General features: G+C 44.8%; 2 protein-coding genes and 1 long non-coding RNA gene across 3 annotated transcripts in view; 1 reads left to right on the top strand and 2 right to left on the bottom strand.

The window, feature by feature from the left end:
* Nucleotides 1-13668, bottom strand: part of LOC132916367 (Iroquois homeobox protein 6a-like) — a 32299-nt gene extending 18631 nt beyond the window's left edge. The window contains exon 1 of the mRNA XM_060976284.1: nt 12267-13668. Coding sequence (XP_060832267.1) covers nt 12267-12305 — 39 coding nt within the window. The 5' untranslated portion in view covers nt 12306-13668. The remainder of the gene's footprint in view (nt 1-12266) is intronic.
* The window catches only part of LOC132904542 (N-acetylgalactosamine kinase), a 347354-nt gene that overhangs the window by 254845 nt on the left and 71269 nt on the right, over nt 1-21240 (bottom strand). The gene's annotated exons all lie outside the window — the stretch shown is intronic.
* LOC132916368 (uncharacterized) lies at nt 14314-17796 on the top strand. Its single transcript, XR_009660085.1, has 2 exons — nt 14314-14405; nt 16176-17796. It is a non-coding gene; the product is annotated as an uncharacterized LOC132916368 (long non-coding RNA).

Raw genomic sequence — 21240 nt, 5'->3', positions numbered from 1 at the left:
ACATATTGCCGAAAGGCAGGACCGCGCGTGCATTGTATTGGGACGAAAAACGTGACCCGCCGCGCATTATGGCACCGAGAGAGTGGCGTTAATGCGTGTCCCGGTTACGCTGTTCTGTCTGACGCTTCCAACTGCCTGGCGAAATAACACTGTGATGGTCAGGATCCACGCAGCCGTGGTTGGAAATCGCGTTTGACAGGAAGAACAAAAGTATCTCGATCGAACTCGATAAAACTCGATACGCGCATTGGGATACTCGGTTGGCCAAATACACATCGTCCTTTCTCTCTTTTTGATCATGCCGCGTTTCCAGCTACGGTTTTGCTAATACGCGCACGCGCGAATTGTAAGCTACAGCGGCTTACACCGGTTAATATTTTAATCGCGGTCGCGATGATCGATCGACGCTTTATTTCGCGATTTATTTGCCGGAATTTGTCAATCGTTTTTGCTACAGTACGAATCAATTTTTATGCAGTCTGGTAAGAATTGTGAAAAGAATTTTGGTCGACTCATACATATACATAATGCTGTAGGTTAAACCTTAACTTTTATGAAGCAGACCGTTCTATGCTTATTTTTAGAGGAACTTACTTTTAAAAGTTTGAATACCTGACGAAATTCAAATTCCCTAAATCTTAGCATGCGCCACTATGTTTTTCATCCCGCCATAAGTATGCTTCTATGGACAAGATTCGGTACGCCTGTGTATCGGGTAAAAGACAGAAGGTCGCAGGAGCCGCAGGAAGAGTGCATCGGGGCGGCAGATATACTGCGAGGCGGCTGTTCTCACCGAGAATCGTAAGAATCCTGTGAGAGGTCCTCGAGAGAAAAGCAGAGGACGGGAAGAATGCGCTTCGGGGCTCGGGATCGGGCATGGGGTTAAACGACGAAGCGTGTTGGCGAGTGTCCGGAGCCACGGACCATAATTCAGTGCTACGGTCCGAGAGGAGAAGAAGAAGCGGCCGCCAGTTCCTGAGTTACTCCACGCGATCGCATCGAACGAGAGAAGTGAGAGCCCGTGTGCAGCACTCTCGCAACCGTGTACACAGAACCGGCAACTATATCACACCTTGGAGCTCGTAGTCGCCAGATTCGCCTGGCTCTCGCCGCCTTTAAAGTAGCGTTCAAGGTAGCCATGTCGTGGCTATAGACCTGGAGAGTTCGTCGAAGCTGGCTACCACGAAGAGCGACAATTATTCGCGCGCCGAGGGATCGATATATCGAGGCATTAGCCCGATAGGATGGCTCGTTTGTTCCACGACGATGCTAATTGCCAGTGCCACGATTTCTCTCCGGGGCGCACGCAGCTCTTGACCAAAGGGAAACGGAAGCTGCGACCACTGTCACGTATGGCAAGGATGCATTACGATACGATTACTGCACGACTCCAACTACAGGTTCTATCGTAGCTGAACGTGTTGAGAACACGTGGAAAAAGAATTTTAGTGTTCGGTAGCTTGATGGCAACTAACGTTTCTAGGTGTCAGCGCTGTAAATGTCTCGAACAAGGCAATTGGTAGCGTTAATAGTTTAGATAAAGGTGGAATGCCGTAGTCGAGTTAAATCGTACGTAAGATTATCTACGAATTCCATAGAACGTCCTGTAGTAACGGAGCTTGTCCGATACCGTATATTTTCAATACAAACTACGATAGTAGATGGTCAAATGGTTATATTGGAATAAAAAGAGACAATTATTCTAACGCGTCTTATGATATTCCAAAAGAATCGGGTTATCCTAACCCTAAGTCCCCTGATACCAAAAGCACCAATTATATACTTTTGGAAATTATCTGTATCGGTGTGAAATCACGCGACGGGACGCGCAGAAACGGGAATGGTAAAAGAGGGGTTCGCGGAAGGCCCGAGATATCGGATGACACCTTGTGCGCGGCTTTGCAGAAAATTCTTCGCGATTCCGCTCATGGACAATGCCATTCTAAGCTCGGCATACCTGTGTCGGCGGAACTCACGAAAAAGCGATATATCGTGCACGCGGGGCTGCGTGGACACTCGGATGGATGATCGATGGACGTCCGATCTCGGCTATGGAAAAAACTGGAAGTCCTCGGGTGGAAACGGTCGTCGAGAGAATGCTTGGCTACGCGATCGAGAGAAGGGCCTAGCAAACCAGTACATACTTACGCTCCGCTCGGCTCTCCTCTTTCCTCTTGCTCTCGTCCAGCTCGATCCGTGCACATGGCCACGAGAGATCAGCCCTCGGTATACACGCGTTTTATGACGCGATTTATATGCACAATGTAACAGTCGCGTCGACGTGGGAACACGTAACGTCGCGATCTCGTGTCGTTCCTTTCTTCTGCTCGCCCCGACAAGAACTGTCCCTTCTCTTGGTTCCGCGGCGAGGAAAGATCATCGGGGACCGGGTCCGAAGGAAAGACACGCGATCGCGATGGTAGATTGACCAATGGCTTTTTTTGGCCATGCTCGCGGCGTGCGGATCGTCTCGCATCGCACCGCGGCGTGGAACAGCAGCGCGGACGTGGCGCGCTCCTTCGAATTTATTGCGTATCCATATTCAGCGGGCAGATGGTTCGCTTTAACGCGTTCATCGTCGCCATTCGTTGTTTCCGTGGAACGAGTACAGACTGGAGTGGAAGCGTGGAAAAAGGAAAAAAGCAGAGGAAGGGAAGATGCTTCGACGAACGTGTCTCCCCGATATAAGCACGTTTTATCGACCGTTCTTTGAAAAACGTAGCACGCGATACCGAGCCGCGTACAACCGCCTCGGCGACTAATCGCGTAGCAGAAAAAATTCCAGACCGCTGCGTGTGTCTTAGGAAATCGTGAGCACGCTGGCTGCGCAATCCTATTCGCATGGAAAAAGCTAAAGAGCGAGAATACGAGTAGAAAGCGCGCGTTAGAACGACGAATCGGATAGCGAGAATGAGCGCACGGCATACAGAGGACCGATGCACGGGAGCTCGATTCAGCAACGAACTACGTCGTGTTTCCACGATTTATAGATCCGAAAAGAGAATCGGTTATCCTGTGGACACAGATGCGCCGCTGTTTGCACACGAAGCATTTGTCACGCGTGTCCTGGCGAGAGAAAAGGGACCGGTCGAGAGATGATGCCCTCTTTGCAACGAGGCCCAACCGAGTCAATATTGACTCCAGACCAGATTGATGGACCTTCTTCGCGTGTGTGTTTAGGCCTCGCAGCACTTACTTATGTTCCCACCCTGTTCTCGTTAGTCCCTGTTTAGTTCGCCCCTTGCTGTTTCGTTCGATCGTTCCGGGAAACCTACTAAGATGCAGGATACTAATGTATAGTAGGTTAACGTTGTCATAATTTTGATAGTTATTCTCGATTGAATGAGGACATGTTTGGTTAAGATTCATCAAGATTGAAATACTTGAAGTACATATGAAGAGAATCATTTGAAACAGACAGAAACCAAACTGATCAATTTTATAAAAACTAATTGTTTGGTTAAATACGTTTATTGGTACTAAAATTGGTTGTGATCGTATGCCTAATAAATGCACTTCCTGTAGATTGTTCGTGGAATTTCGATTATACCAAACCGAATGTAACTTTAGAGTTCATTAAGAAACGCTTCGTAGAAAGTGTGGTTATTTTATCAATAATCCCGATCGCGTTTCGTTCGAACCGATTTCTGAGAACATCGATCGGCGAATTTTATTTATCGGCGTGCGTTTCGTATTATTATCGAACGAAACTTCCGCTTTGCTCCCGCTTTGCAATGGGGGCAGAATGAAAACACTAACCATTCATAATCACACTCAATTCGTCAATCACACCTCATTGACCAAAACGTTTGCGAAACCTTCAAACGAGTAAACACGTAACGGACAGTGCTCACGTACTTTCTTAGAATTCGATCCGCCAATTTCACTAATGAACGGTGAAAAACCAATATTTGTGTCAAAAATTATTTTAAAATATCGACAGTCGAAATGAAACAAATAGTCAATATAAAAACACGAGCAATCGTGAAATCAAGACATAAGCAGGACAAAAAGAAATCCAGAGTTCTCTTCTGAAAGATCGCAAAGAAAGAACTTTTGAAATTCTCAAAATCGAACGATACGACACGAAAACTTCTGTAGCCTGAAAGATGTGCCAATCCGTAGTGAAAGACGAAATCCCTGGAGAAACCCAGGGGAATCGTGGCACACCGAAAAGACAGGAAACCTGGTCGGTTTCGGTTCCTAGGGTCCCGAATGTAAACGAAATCTGATAAACCGTGAAATCGTTCGTTCTCACGGGGTTTCACTGTGGCCGCATGTGCTGCGCGGTATCCGGTTAAATTAATTCGCTGCTCGTTACTAATCGGTACGCTCCTTCACACTCGCGGCTCTCGTATATAAGACGGTTGACTGGAGGAACGTTATCAAAACGTAAGATCGATGCAAGGGGTTGCGAACGAACGGAGAGACGATCATGGTTCCCGAGCACGGAAGAAGGTTAAAGGGCGGCGAAAAAGGTTTGCACGCGTTCCGACAAAAGCGACCAGACGAGGAACGAGCGGTCTTTGGTTCTGGACTCTCCATAGGATCGCCATCTGACACCTAAGTTTCGCCGTAATGCGATTAACAGCGTGAGTGGCGTTATCAAAAGAGAACTCGCGACGATACAATAGCGCATCCGGCGTCATTTGCTAACACTGTCAGCCGAACGATACCGGTATACGTCCGTCTCTACGCATTGTCGCACGATACTTTCGTCCTCGTTGGCATGATCGTATTCTCCGTGCTGGTATACCTAGACACCTTGATCTCTATTAAACATACACACACGTAGTCGAGCCAGGCTATTAAGCGATACCGAGGCTTATCGCTCGGAAAAAAGTTACTTTGTAATCTCAAAGCAACGTGTTAGATGTTGCGTTGCGAGAAACAAAACTCGAGCTCGAGACACTCTTCCTGCGACTAGTCTGTGATCTGTTTTTCACGCCTCGCTTTCGATCCTGTTTCCTTCTCTAGCGAACACCGAATCGAGTCCTGTCTCTATGCAGAGTCAGAGTTATCTAAATGTATGCCTCGATAAGAAAATTTTTTTTATTTGCTTGTATAGTGTAGGTTTACCCTACTAAAAGTTATCTTCGAGATATAGTTATACGTTTATTAATAATACTAGTTACGATTTCTTAATACATTGTTAGATATTCTTTGTTTGTGTATAAGTATATAAGTTCTTTCAACGATGACTAAGAAGAAATGATATTAGGTAGACCACACATTATGACAATCTCTTTGAATTCGCTTTACTTCTAAAGACAATTCCACGCTTTTTAAGAAAAAATGGAAACACTATTCCAAAAGAAGTACACAGTCTGCACCTAAACGTCTCTAACAACATCAATTACCAGGAAATTTACTCTGCTCTCGAGAGCAAGTTTCGCGTACTTCGACTAACAACCACGTGGCTATTCCACCATACAAGTTGCCAGCTGGCAAGAGAAAAAATTCGTCCCAACACGAATTGGAATTGACTGCAATGTTCGCGGACTGCTAAGGGTTAAACGATCTCGGAATACAGAGAGACAGACAGGGAAACCGCTGAAACAGGAAAGTCACGGGACACCGAATTCGTAATGGTTCGTTTACAAGCAGCCCCGCGGAATTTATTGCACTGCACGCGATACACACACACATACGCAGAGATCGGTGGTCGCGAACCAATGATTTATACCGTGAGAAAGATTAGGCATTCGCGACTGAACCCTTCTTTCGCGCGGGTACCACTACCGTTACACGCGCGTGGAAAACGTGTGCTCACGTCTCTGCTTGGATAAAATAGCAACGACTTCTGTAACGACAATTTCAATAAATTATCCAGCTGCCGCGCGCGCGAACGATCAGAGATCTCCGGCGCGTCTCGCCTTCCCTCGAACGCTTCGAACACCGATTACACACCGATCTTTCTACCTCAGAACTTAGCATTCTCTCTCTTTGGCTTCCGTAGAATCTGCATCGGCGTCTCCCATCCCCGAGCAACGAGAAATCCATGGAACGACGTTTCTCTCAGTAAAAAACTGATCGAACATTTGCGTCCTCACGGGAGGAGGATCCCATTGTTCGAGGGACGTTCTTAGACCGAGAAGATTCTACCGGTGGATTTTCAACGGTAACAGGGTTACTCTGGTAAGGATGTTTCATTATAGGTAGGTTTCAGCGGTTCATTCGACCGAATTATTTTACAGCAACGTCGATGCAGTGGTAGGGTTTTTTGTTTTCAAGAGATAAAGTTAGGATGAAGAGAAGTACGAGAGGCTTCGATATTGATGAACTCACACAAAGTTGGGGAAGGGATTGGTGTTTTCGTATCCAGGAATCATTAAGTTGTCAAGACCCTATCCTTCATGGGCGAAGTTTGTAAGTGGGGCTAGTCTTCACGACGGGAAGAGGTTTTCGAGATTAAATGAAGAGACACACGGTTAGAAATATATAATCTCTCTGTTTCGTTCGTAAGATTTCCTCTGAACGCTTTCTTTGTACAAGTGGTACGTCTAGCTTTCCTCGAATCCTTCAATCGTTATAAATAAATAAATATATACAAATAGCGCTATATTTAATATATGTTTTTTATGCGATATAACTTATTCCAGCTAAAACGAGATAAAGTGTATGAGTAACGTTAACCTCGTATGTATTACTCGAATCATAACCGTGCGTGTTTGATCCGCGAAGGTTTGATTCTCGACTCCTTATCTGCCGATTCTACGTAGCAGTATCGACAGCAATGGAATCGAAGCGGAAGAAAGAGGCTAGCAGATTTCATAAGACTAATCGTGAACGATAAAGCCTGGCTGATTTATCGGCGACGACAATTGGACCGCTATGTCGAAATGTAACCGGAGCGCCGGAAGTCTCAGGCGCATGGTGACCGTCAACCAGCAACAATGTTCCTGTCACAACGCCGCGCGCACGGCTCCTTGCACGCGTTCAACACACGCAGCTCTATATATGCGATTGTATGCGTGTAACTGCAACGGACACCGTGCATTTATTCCAAAGGAGATCAGGGTAGGGGTGTGACAGGGGGCTGTTAGTTGGAAAGACAGTCGCGAAACTCGGACTGAATGAATTCGAAGAAAGAAAGAACGATTAAGAAAAAAGATAGAAGAGGAGGAAGAAAGAGAATTTAAAGGCGAAGAAAATAAAAGACGGTGGCTAAAAAGAGAACTAAATAAAAGAAAGGTGAAAAAGAGGAAAGCTGGTGGCAAGAGAGTGGCAAGAGAGAAAAAAGGAGGGAAGAAAGCAAAAGAAAAACGGGTGCAAAACGCGTGAGAGCGTGTGCTCGAATGAATGAATAGAAGAATCCGTGGAAAGGAGAGAAAAAGGAGGGCAGAATTGGGTGAGAGAGAGAAAGGGGTAACAACGATCGGAAGAAACAAGAGACAGGACTTGAAAGAAAGGAAAAGAGAGGAGAAAGAGAGAGAAGAACGAGCATGCGAGAGTGAATGAATGCAATGAGGCAACGGCGAAGCACCAAGAGACGGAGAAAAGAAGCGAAAGAGCAAGGAAGAGAGGAAGAAGGAGAGCGCGAACGTGCAAGAGAGTGAGGGCGGAGGATCTGAGTCAGCTCGATTGGATCGAGTAGCGTCGAGTCAGCGAGCGAAACAGCGCTAACTGCCGGGCGCAAACTACTACCGGAGATCGTATCTATATAGCAACGTATCGTGCCGCGGCACATCGCGCTGCCAACTTGCAATAATATGGCCATTCATAATTTTTACGCGACCAGCGTCATTCAGGAATTCTAGTCGCGACCACTTCGTGATCGTCGTCCATCGTCATACGCTCTGCCCCTGCGGAACCGCATTCCGGTAGTGGCTGGAAACGCGGCCGAATTTTCTTCCCTCGCCACTCGCCACCACCCCGCGCTTCGATATCACGCGGATTACGCAGGCCTCGCAATTCCACGAATTCCACGGCAACTCGATTTATGATTCGAGTCGCGGAGAAGGGCGGTCACGAGGGGCGGCCACGAAGGTAATTTCGTGGCGAGCTTGCGCTATAATCGCGCTCGACGCTTTTTGTAGTTTCGTCTACAAACGTGGACTATTACTACTACCACGAATGTCGAAGACATTGTATGTGCGCTGCAAAGATACGGAAAGCATATGGAATTTTAGAAGGACGGATACTGATAAGAACAGATAGAGGCTTGCCAAAAAAGGAATGTACATGCCGCAAAGCTATATTTACGTAAATCTTGGACATATGTTCGGTTTGATATGTAAAAACCAAACGAGAAGTATGAAAGGTAAACGTGTATAGAATGATTCATACTTACATATGGAATGTTATGTGTTATATGATCAGTGTTAAGGTAATATTTACATGTTAGTGTATATAGAAATGTTGCCTTCGGATTATCTTATTTAAGAAAGTATATAGCACCTTTTCTGCTAATTTTAATTTTCAACGCTCATAGACAAACAAGATAACCTTCGATCAAAAGCTGTTCACATTAAAAGTTATTTCAATTTTATATCATACTTGCAATCTTTGCTTATCTCAAAATCGAAATCGTCAGCGATATGGAGAAATACAAAAATACACTCGTTCGGTCTTGATCTTGTCTGGAGTCACTTCGCTTTTGATATGTCCAGAGACAAAAATACACGACGGATTTACGAAAGAGTGATACGACCTGACGGAAAGGATGCAAGTATCGTTACTTCAATTAGATTTAGTGACACAGATTAGCAATATGAATTCATCACATTCTAAATTTAATACACGGTCGTCGTTGCCGCGAGACGCGATCTTCATTCTTCGAGGGTGAACTGCTCAGTATTTTTCAGGCCAAAATTAAAGCCCGTTGCCATACCGAGGACATTCCTTTTTCTCACCGTAAACACTAAACACGTTGCACTCATACGAGAACGAACGTGAAACATGTTCGTTGACGCGAATGTTTCTTCAACAAGTATTCCACCAGAGATTTCAATGGGAGAAATCTAGTCGAAATGATGGTGTAAGGATAAGTAGGAATACGGAGTGATTTCTATCGTGACGAAGAAATTAAAATTGAACAGTTCGGTATGATTTCGTCGAGACGAGTATCACCGGTTGAAAATTAAGAAAATACTCAACGATAGCCGATGTTGAACACACCTGAATGTAGTTTGCAGTTATTAACGATCAGTTTACACGCTTCGCGTGTTGTACGTACTTACGGCTTGCAATTTCTTCGACGGGCGCAACGACTCGTTACGTCATCGACGTAGCGCAAATGTTAACCGATACGAAACTGATATATCCATAATAATAGAGTTAACTACAATTAACATCTTATTGTTTATTAGACGAACAGACCACGAAAAAAGGGAAGAATATAGAAGATAAAAGGACAAAACTTGGGTTCATGAACGACGGAATATAAACGCAGCTTATCATTGATTTTTAGCTAGGCTGTGACATAATTATGATAAAATGTCGCACACGCTCTTCGAGAAAGTGGCGTTTGATGATTCAACGGCTCTCTCTTTCTCTCTAATTATTATGGTATAACAAATGATGTACGCTAAGCGACGCGATGATTAACTTGTAAAGATGACGGGCAACGGGAATCGGAAAGAAAAGTATGTCAACGATAAAACAACAACTGTGACTAAAGTGCTTGCTTGTTTATTTAACTGTGTTATAAGTGGAGTAATACTCATAGATAATAAACCATTAATTTTTATCGGCACTTAAACAATGTGATACGCAAACGATTCCACTATATGCTTCGTGCCTTGTTTACAGAAGGCATTATCGATTGCTATTTTGAATTGTTGGTCACGTGAAAAATTGCCACCTTTCAAACACGTTATTTTAGTCTACTAGACAAAGCGTGTCCGGTAGAAACACGGTTAACCACTTTCGTCTACAAAGTAGTAGTATAATAATTTTGCACGAACCCGCGAAGGTGATTAAGCTTTTTAAATGTTATGTAATAAACTAATTTATTCAGAAAATACAAATGTAGAGAAAAAGTATATTTTAAACATGTAGACAAAATTTTTAACTTAATTTTTTAACTTAAACACGATTTCCAGTAGACAATTGTAAGGCTATAAGAACATTTCTTATATTCTATAAATTATGTAGAAGTAATAACATACTTTAAGGAACGTTAATGATGAAAAAAGAAGCGTTCGAATCGTCATTTCAAAGACGCGTTGTAGCCATACCAACAGCTTAGATATCGTGGCAAAAAGGTCGTTCATGGTAAAAAGCTCGTTCATGGTAAGACGAGATAATTATTCTAGCCGGGCGCAAGCTCTTCGATCATTTCGGAACGTTGCTTTAGGCGTGGCAACACATGTTCTCAGCTCGGCGCTATGCACAGTGCATAGGTATGCAACGTACACCTATATGCAACATGTCAGGACACGTGGTACCGAATCTCTCAGGCTTGCCAACGGCTATCCATTTTCGCAACGAACAAGATCCCACACTACAAATTATCCGTTGCGGTCATGCAACCGAAATGAATCGGTGCGGCGACTAATTGTTAGGCTTTCGACTTGAAATTTTTATGGATAACTCATTTACACTGATATAGTTGGACGACATAAACAAGTTGGAAAATTGTAAACGCGTGATATATCATACGTGCCACGTATGAAGTTTGTATGTTTCGCAGGGTGTGATTTTATGACAGCGCCATCTCTAAATCTCATGTTCTATCCATAATACCTGTATGTATATAGACTTTGTAATTTCGAAGTTAATAAGATATAACGATTAATCTAAATGGTAATTTTTGGAAGCTTATAACGTCTTTAATCTATGTAATCAATTCAGGTGGACGAGATTAAATTTAACTGAATATATTAGGAAATTGCTCTCGTGGCATACAAAATTCGAGCGCCATATTACAGTTAAAATTTCAGCAGCGCCACCACTAAATTATGTTCTCTATGATATTCAATTCGCTTGTTAATTCTTCCTATTTTATATCTTCAAAACTCCTATAACGTAACGTTATTGTAATATTATTACTGTGATACTAGTTCTAAAAGTATTTCATACACTAATGGCTACAGAAATCATAACAGGCCATTTTTAGTATACGATAAAAGCATTAAATACATCGGGGAAATCCCAAAGATTAAAGAAGTTGAAAATGTATCACGTGCAATTTCGTTAATAGCCTCTTCCAACGAAATCAAGCAACAGTCGTAACTCGAGGGAACGAAGAAAGCAGCTTCCTCGACAGCTCGTAAAAGCGCGTCCGCAACGGCAGGGACGATATCCGCTTTCGCGGTGAATAGTCAACAGCATAAACGATTCATTCGCTGGTTAGCTTGGCATATGCGAAGTCACACACGAGAAGGAACAGATAGTCACAAATAGGTGAGGCTTTTGACCGTTGAATACATTTGACTTTCAAACGGTTGAAATTATATCCGGATTCATACATCTACCGACCGAACGACAACTACATATCATGGTGGTTCTAGAATTGTGTACTTTGCGTTTCTTCCGATATCGAATGTTTAACGTTGAAATATGCACGCACTTGTCACGGATATTTCAATATCAAGTTTTGTTTCCCCAGTTATCGTAGTCACATGTAGATACAGCTAATGTTTCTTTTATTTTGCTCTTGCATAAGACCATTTTTTCTAAGATCAAGGAAATTGATTCTAAGTCCTTCGTTGCTCAGAACTTTATGAACAAAAAGGTACTTGAGGTAAATTATGCTGAATTTAAACATATACATAACATAACGACTGGATATAATGAGCTTCCTTTTTCTGTTATAAGAGAACCTTCAAAGATGATAGAAGCAAAAAGATTTTAATAGTTTCATGATAAAACGATTAGATGTGAATGACGTCGCAGATAACGAAAGAAATCTATGTTGTTCCCTGTTTCTTAACATAATGCGCATAAATAAAGGGATAGACAAACATGTTTTGATCAGTTTGTCTAGCATTTATCTTTCCTATTATAACGCTACAATGTATAAATATGCAAATTCCTGTGTGTATACTTTGTATTCCTACTTTTATAAGACTCGTTTGCTCGATTAAATCAAAACTTGATACAGTTTCCTTGAACGATATCGACAATGAGGCAACGAAGTTCACAAACCAGACGATTGAGTTCAGTTACAACGCGCTGATTGATGTCAGCGAAAGACATCGATTCGAAAGTACATCCATCACTATCGTAATCGTGTCACTCGACGCAATCGCAAAACTATCCTGGTAAACGATAGATTTCGAATCAAAAGAGCGAATAAGCACGAAAAGTGGAGGACTCACCTGTAGATTTGGTGATCCTCGAAAAGAGAACTGTGACATGATGTGTCGGCCACTCAGGGCCGTGATGGTCGGGCGCCGCTACGCGATCATCCTTTCAGACTGTGGCATCTGTTGCAGTCTCACCAAGTCACTCGAAACAAATATCACTTTTGCTTTTTTTTTTTCCTCCGTGTATCCCTTCTTAATTTCTTTCTTTTCACCACGTGGCACGCGACGAGAAAGAAATAGAGTTGTACAGATATAGTCACAAATGACAAAACAGCGTAAAAAGCGTAGAGAAATTTTTCACTATAGATTCGTAACTCGCGCGTGTTTTATTGCACTGTCTAGTACCAAACTGTACTCAACCCTGAAAGCGGTCTTCAGTCGTATACACTCGCACTGTCACAGACGCAGGCACCAGAGAGGAAGGGACCAGTTTTCCGAGCTTCGACCGCAACGCAGTCGTGTAGATGACACTGTTGGTTTCGGGACTCGTTCACGACTAGCACAGACCGATGACAACCGTAAGTCAACGAGAACAGTTCACACTAGCCACCGTGTAGGATCGAGATCGAAAAATAAGGATCGTTTTGTCCAGGTAATAGAGACGATGTTTCGCGAGCAGAAAACGGTAAACCATAAACTAATTACAACGATATTAACACGGGTACTTGAATGCGGGTATTATACGCGCCGGTGGATGATTCGCTCGTGTAGCTAACTCACGTCGTTGATCCGATCGACGCGCCAGCTATGATCGGTCGCGACTATCCTCCGAATCGTCGTTTCTTTTCGACGGAATCCAGTCCTCCGCTCAGCGGTTAGGAAGGCGGAGGTACATAAGTGTGAGTGCGAAGAAGAAAACGTGATATAGAAAGAGAGGAAATGAGAAAGCGAGACGGAATAGAGGGAGGAGCGAGCGAGAGGAAGCGCTAGAGGGACGGACAAGAGGCGAAACGAGAGATAGAGAGGGAGAGAGTGGTAGGTCGAGAACTCGAGCGATGGTGACGGAGAGACGTTCGTGAAAAAGGAAAGGTGAGGTTCGACTTGTTCGTGCACACCGCTCTCCTTTTTTTTCTTCTCTTGCTCGTAGAATACGTCCACACGGCGGATTGTTTCGCACCCCGTGTAATGACGTCACGGAACAGCTCGTATTTTTGTTTTTTTCTTTTTTTTTTTTTTTTTTTTTTTTTTTTCGTTAATCGAAAATTCGTGGATACGAATTTTCTTAACTCACAGATTGTACAGTACCACGAAATCCATGCGCGCACTCTAAACAAGTAACTACAAACTGGCGCGGCTCACACGTGTACAATGCCCCGGCACTTCTGTCTTCTCCTCTGCGTGATCCGCGTGCGTGTGCGTCTACACGCGTGTGTATGTATATGTTTTCACTGTTTAGAGGGGGTACAAGGAGGGCGCGTGTCCATGCGACGACTCTTCCCTCTCTCCTTTCGAACTTGGCGGAAACTTCTTTTGCGCGCGCTACAAAGGATAATGATTCGATCAAGGATAAGTATCTCGATCATCCGTTAAGTTCAATCCACACGCGCACTTTTTTAAATCGGCACTGACATCTGATTTTGATCGGTAATCACCGAAAACGTAAATAGGTGATGGTAAATCCAGCGGTGGGTTATAAGTAGTGCGTTCGTCGAAGGAGCGAACAACGCAATCGAAATCCGTAAGTTCTGGTATCCTCGTTCCCCGAGATGACGGTTGATCGCGGTGTAGGAGGAGGCGGCGGTACAGTGACGGTGGCGCTGGCGATAACGATGGTAGTGTGCCGATGGTGGTGGTGGTAGTGACGAGAAACGGTCGGCTCGACAGTGGTGGTGGCAGAGTCGTCGCCGTAGTTCTTTTCCTTCCATAGAAAGGGGGACGATTTTTGCGAGATGGTTTGCCCTCGGTGAGACGGGTGGGAGGGTCCAGGCCGGCACGCCGCGCGGTGTGGTGGGGGAGCTGGTGCCACCTCTGCTGGTGGCTGATAATGCCACTACCGGCACCTCGAACCCACGCGAATTCGTACCGCACTCTACTAGTAGGCCGAGTGTTCTGTGTACTTCTCTTCTCTCCGAGTCAGGTCGGCATCTTCGTAGATCGGGCACGGAGCCGTACACCAGCGGTTAGCGTCGGCAAACGCGACAATAAAATATGGTGAGTCGCCCGTGGGGCCAGCTAACGCGCTCCCTGCCTACCCCCTCTCACTTCGTTACCCGTTCTTCCCTCTCTTTCTCTCCTTTTCCTCTTTCTGTTTCTCGGTCTCTCTCTTTCTCAACACGTTCCGATCTCTTCTTCTCCCTCGATCGTACGCTCCTCGTCCCTCGTGACGCCCCACCGTCGCCGCTTTCTTCCCTCTTCGTTCGGCTTTCGTTTTGTGGAGGGGATGGGTGCTCGAGTCAGAGGGGGCGCAACCGGCCGAGATGCTGCCGTTGCCACCGTGTTGGGCTCTGGTGGGGTCAAGGGAGAGGTAGGTTGTGTTAGGAGGGGCGAGAAGAGGAGGCAGAAACTACACGACAATTTTAGTTCGATAGATCCTGAAGTTTAGCCTCGGCGGCGCTGCTTTACTTGCCGCTGACTTCTTCCCGGTAGTTTGTTCGCTGCCCTCTCTCCCGTTGCTGTTCGCTTCTCCACCTCTTTCTTGGACACGACCGCACACTCTGACGTTTCCCCACCACCACCACTACCACTACGATATTCCCACTCTATTTCTTTCTCTTTCTCTCTCCTCTCCTTCACCGCGGCGATCGTCAACTACTTGGTGTCCCCTCGCTACACCACTGGCCCCCACCTCCTGAGATCCTTCCTCTTGCTCCACACACAACGCGACACTTGACTACACAACTTTTCTCTCTTTCTGTCCAACTTTGACTTCGCGTTTGCTTTTCACTTCGATCCAACACCGTCGCGACGTCTCTCTCGCTCGACACTTATACAATGAAAGGCACGATCACCAGCTGACGAACGTATTACACGAGCACGTTTACGCGGCATAAACGCGTACCGGCAGTTTAATGCGCCGATGATGCGTGGATGTCCCATCGCGCGTTTCACCACCAATTCTCATCGGTTTTAGAAAGTCCTGCGATGACAAACGACGCGCTCGCTATTGATCCTCGAGATTTCAAATTCTTTTCACGTAGCCACGGTTGAATTTAAAAACTGATTCACGTCGAACGACAAGTTCGGTCGACTATCGCCAACCGAATCGGGCGATTGGTCCGTGGCCGTTGTACGCGAGTGCGGCAACGTGCCGATGATCACTAACAATATACAAGTTGACAACGGCGAGCGACGGATACGATGACGACAACGACGACTTCGGCCGTGGCATCGCGAAAGTGTGTTTTGCGCAGTTCTTTCAAGGGAACTCGCCTCCTCGCGCTTACTTGTCGCCCTCCTGGCGCGACCGCCGATCAAAGGGGCGGGTAGGGGCGGCTGTAGGTGGTGGATCGCGAGCATAGAGGTTGCGGGGGAGGACATTCGCTAGAACGGGTGGGGACAGTCGAAGGGGCCGATGTGGTTCGCGGGGTGGGTAAAAAGGTGCACTGACATTTTTCGCCGGCCGGCAGATTGCCGATATACACACCTACCTACGAGAGTACCTGCCAGCGAAGATATTTTTGTCGTTTCGTGGTGAAACTCACACGCTCGCGCTTACCCCTCTCGCTTAAACGAATCTCTGTAGTGGTGTTCGACGGTGCATAGGAGAAAGAGAGAGAGAGTAAACTGGATAAATCGTCCCCTTCCACACTTCTTTCGTCTCCCCTCTAATACACCGCGGTGGGTGCGGAGCTCGGCTTTTTTCCCCTCCGTGGGCGCGGACTAACCTTGCCCCGCCTTTATCACCTTTCCCTACCCCCTCTATATCCGAAGCTACTCGTACTACCACCAAATCGTGCCACTGCCTTTCTCATCACCCCGCAGTGTGCGCAGCACGTTGAGCTACTACTTCGCGCTCTTGCTCGCCACGGCGACGTCGACGGAGGAACACATTGCGGGACAGAGAGATTCCGCAAGCTGGAGCGAGATAGAAGCATACGGTGAGGCACACCGAGACGTGAAACATTAGTGTACCGTTTGTTAACACCGCGGTCTACACATAGCCGCGCGCAACTCTCACTCCTCTCCTCACGGTTCCTCCGTACCCTTCTACCGGTGACTTCAAGAGGCCGCTACTATGCGTATACGCTTTGTAAGCTCGTGTGCAAGTGTATGAGTCAATATACGCGAGTGTCATTCCAGTGTGTGTCGTAGAAGGTATGCTCCTGCTCAAGGGATTTTCTCTCTTTGTTTTACTCTCAAGTCTTCCACTCCCGTCTCTCTCTCCTGCTCTTTGACTCCACCTTAAACTCCCCTTGCCTGATCAGTTTCTATCCCTACAACGGTGACTTTCCGAGAATGCGACACCGAATTTGTCGACGGCACAGAACGTCGACGTTCCGCTACGACTACGCCCAAGCTAAGCCGCTGACCGATGTCGTCGCACATCGATTTTGGATTTCCCGTCTCTGTGCGTGTGTTACGAGGATCAACCGTGCGTCTTCGGAATCGGGAATTAAGGAGCCAACAGGGAGTAATAGTGGCTTTGTATCGTGCTCCTCTCGCCATACCCTGTACAAGTTACCGATAAATCGAATTACCGATGTAGCCGCCAGTGTCACGAAATTCTCGGCAAAGGGCCGTTTTTAAATCGTGTGTTATCACTGCATCACCATTGTCTAATAAACCTTGAATTATTTATCGCGTGACCGTCGTAAATCATACCTTTTGAAAAATTCTGTCGCATCTCACTGTTTATACAACGTTTTCCTTTTCTTTTCGCGTGTGTTAATTCGTAAGCGGAATATCGATTACAAAATGGAATTAATCGTAATGGAGCAATTTGTAGCGAGTCAATCTACAAACGGTGGTATACCGTTGGGGGTGTTTTATTATGACTGTGCGCACTATAGGTGTCTCTGCGCTTTGAATTACTAATGCCGTGGATCAACCAACACGTTTAGCTGTAGTGAGATGAGACAGTTAACTGTAGCGCGAGACAAGGCATTAACATGTTAATGCGTCCTACTCTATAGCCTATAGTCTAGCACAGTACGTACATGCAATTCATGTTAAATGCATTGGCCCTACGCATTGTTACGCTTCAACTAATGATTCGCATTTTGCCGTGAATTTGAATGTAAATGAAAGGAAAGATGATACGGTTTAACGTTACATATGCACGTACCACCTTATGCAGAATGGACTCGTGGCGTTTTGAAGAGTCGTGTGTTTGCAATTCTAAGCTTGTATAAGTGTTAATAAATTGTGGAAGAAATAATTAAAATAATGTATAAAAATCCTATTTTCTGATACGACGCACGCTAACATCCCGTATTTACATAAGTCATTCATATTTATTATATGTAATATACATTTTCTTATCGTAATTAAATTCATCCAAGATATTATTAAATAATTTATGCAGAGCTAGAAATAAAAATACGAATTGTTAATCAGATTGTGTAATAAAAGCACATTATACGATTGTAACAATACATTTAAACATAGTTATCATGTTCTTTATCAAGGGATTTCCCTAGAATACGAGAACATAGGTTAAGATAACGTACGGTAAGCGATACACGCTGTAATAAAGATTCTTAAGCGAAGCCCGTAAGTTCAGGCATACAATAACTATTATATGCAAGCGTACGTCTTCCTTATCTGTTACTTTGAAAATGCATAAAAACTGTCACGACTATGATCTATAATTACAGATCATGCATGATACGAGGAGCACACGTAATGCCTAGTGAAAGTTCATCCGACGTATAGATTCAACCGTTCGTTGAATCCACAATTATTCGCACGATACATGTTGCAACCACGTTTGAAACGTTTATCTAATATATCCAAACGTTGCAATTCCTCTAAATTACCCTCAAAGCTTATCTGATTCGACAACGCGCGCGTGCCACACGTAATTCGATTTGCTCGTGTTCTATACGATTCCTTCGATAACACCGTGTATGGCAATATCCTCGTGCATTTGCGTTGTTTCAAACGTCAAAGCCAGTGGCTGAAATCTAGATTCAACACGAGTTTCGAATCGACACCTGGACGTTTCGTTTATCGTCGCCATCGATGTTGAATTTCCAGTAACTTACCAACGTCTCTCCAGTTGACATCGTACTGTCGCTGTCGAACTCATTGCATGCGAGCAAGTTTCATAGCAACTCGTAAACGGTACTATCGAATCAATTGCGGTGTTTTCCTGTACAAAATCGAAAGAAAATCATTGAAAAGAGACTTCGGTGCGCAAGATCGACGGTCAAGAAGCTCGAAGTTGTACGACCAGTCCGAAGTGGTTGGCGACCAGTCACGGGCAAGGTCGACGAAAGCTGCTGCACAGGTGGCAGCACGACTCGACAAAGGACGGTTATAGACCCTCCTCGTTGGTACCGTGGCATCGTTGCCAACGAGAAAAGTGGGGGTTTGCTTCGGGCTATTAGGTGGGGGGGTTTCCCTTTCCACTTTCCACGCGACCACCCCTCTTGCTATTCGTCCTTCTCGCACCTAAAGGGACGGCAGGGGTGCCATGTATACTTTCGACAATGTGTGCAGCAACGGTTGTCACCGTGTTGAATACCCGCACTTCGACAGGTTCCACGAGTGAGACGTTTCTAACGCTAGACCGCGGTGCAACGAGGAAAGAATCATGGACGGGTTCAGCCTGCACTCGGTAGAGTGCGCTTCGGTTGCATTTTTGAATTCAATCTTCCACCTTCCTCTCGAATGCACGAATTCCTCTCTGGAATGCGATGGATATTGGCATCGATTCAATCTGATGGCTCCTCTTGAGACCAAATCCTATGATCCTTGTAATCCATGATTCATGCAGGTAAGCTTTAAACAAGTGATTATTTCAATTTTGTATACATACATATATTTTATACATATACATACAGCGAGTCTTTATTTTCTTGAGAATCGATTGAAAGTCTTTTTCACATTATTACAACATGTATCGTAATTACTACAAGCTTGTCTTAAATATTTTTCACACAATGACTCGCAAGTATTCGTAAATCGTGATAACCATCGCTGTCAACTTTTACGATATTATATAATTCTATAATAAGTAATTTTCAACGTCTACGTCTCAAACTTTCTTGATCGTTTCTTTTCAATTAAAACTGTTTGTCCATCAAAGTATCATATCCATATCGGGACCTTATGCGCGGTTGCTCATAAATCAAAGACGCTAAGGGATAAAGGCAGCTAGGGCACGAAAAGCCTTGGAAGCAAAGCGAAGTGTACTACTTATGGAGTGAAGTGGATAGGAAGCCCGGTATAAACTTGAGTGATTAATCTTGCCGGATTGATAACGCTCCCCCTCGGTCGTACCCTCGTGCTCCCATAAATTACGTTATAAGGAGGCTCGGGATAATTAATACCGCCTCCCGTACATAAGCACGCCGTTGTTGGGCGTAGTTGACACAAGGTGATCTGCGACGGTGTTTCCACGGCGTCATTGTCCGCGATCACTTCACCATGAAATCCATCGCGTGAATTCTGCCGGGATTCGAACGGATTGCGCGATCTTGTTACCTACAAGATATCGCCAGTCATTGCTGCTATTTATTGTCGCTGGAACGTGGCACTCTATCACGAGCAATTCAGAAGTTAATATCAGAAGTTATTAATGAAATTACGGTTACTATGTCTTTGATTATGTCTAAACGATGACGATATTATACGAATATTGTTCAAAATTACTAACAATAACAATGATAATAAGCACGTATAATAATTTTTAAATGCGTAAATGGGGAAATGCAAAGATTGAAATTGTAACATTACTAAAGATTTCTTTTATTATTGCTTGGATTATGATTGACAGCTGTTGAGAGATTCTTTAATTTTCTTTTCTGTTTACATAACGTTTTGAAGGACAGAAGTTTGCTTTCGTTTTCTAACGTTCAAGCGAAAGAACTAAAATAGAAACATTTTTTGTGTCATCCGTTTGCCGATCCCGATTCAGCAACACCTCGAGTGACATAAGTAAAAATACCTGGTACCTGATAAGGGTCAGCTAGAATGAGTGGCATGTCTCATGATCGTCGGAGCCATCGACGATCACGCTGGCGTTATCAATGACGGACGGAGTGCACGTCCATGTTTCAACGCAAATCAAACAACGAATCGACCGATAGGCGATATCTTCAAAGGATTTCGGCCGACCCTTTGTCAACCTATCACTGATAAATCTGAAATCTGGTCCGTGTAAATATGTCTGTAGTTCGGCACGTCACAGGTCGATTGTGTTACATGCAGAAGGCAACCGTAACAATCGCGAATTGTTAAACATCCACAACTTATCGTGACCATCCCTAGCTTTCACGCAAACTACAAGTTTAAAAGCTGAAACGAATCGAAAGGAGATGAATTATCGAGTGGATTAACTCCGAACGAATTTCCACGAAGTGCCCGAACAAATTCGGGTTAGCTAGTGGTTAGAAACGCTTCGATGTATCAGATTAGCGTCGATATATGTTTTTTCGTTCGACGTCGCGATGTTCGTTCATCGGGAAAAGTGAGCTCGTATCTCATCGAGCGGCAACATGAAAGATTGTTCGCAGTAGAAAAGCTAACCGGATTCCGTATGTGTTTCGTTCCAACCCTATACACTACCGCGAGCTGAGTAGTCCATAAACAGCGTGATCGTTGCCATCCGCACATAGGACGCGCATGTAACTGTGAGAAGAATTCAACTGGCGGGAGAGAAGGAGAGAAGGGAGAGACCAGGGTTAGATGAGCGGTACGACCACCCTATAAAGGGAAGAGAGAAACGATGCCGACGTTCATTAATTAAACGAAGCGTGAGATTCCCAACCCTCCTCGAACTGGTCTTTTCTTTGCTCCACCTCTGCTTTGTTCCAAACCGGCCAACCCCCGCGGACGATCAGAAGGAGCCGCTCGCGGCCGATCATCTGCCAGAAAGTCG

This window comes from Bombus pascuorum, chromosome 2, assembly GCF_905332965.1.
Source record: "Bombus pascuorum chromosome 2, iyBomPasc1.1, whole genome shotgun sequence".
Taxonomy (NCBI): Eukaryota; Metazoa; Arthropoda; class Insecta; order Hymenoptera; family Apidae; genus Bombus; species Bombus pascuorum.
This window is presented reverse-complemented; position numbering and strand designations above follow the sequence as displayed.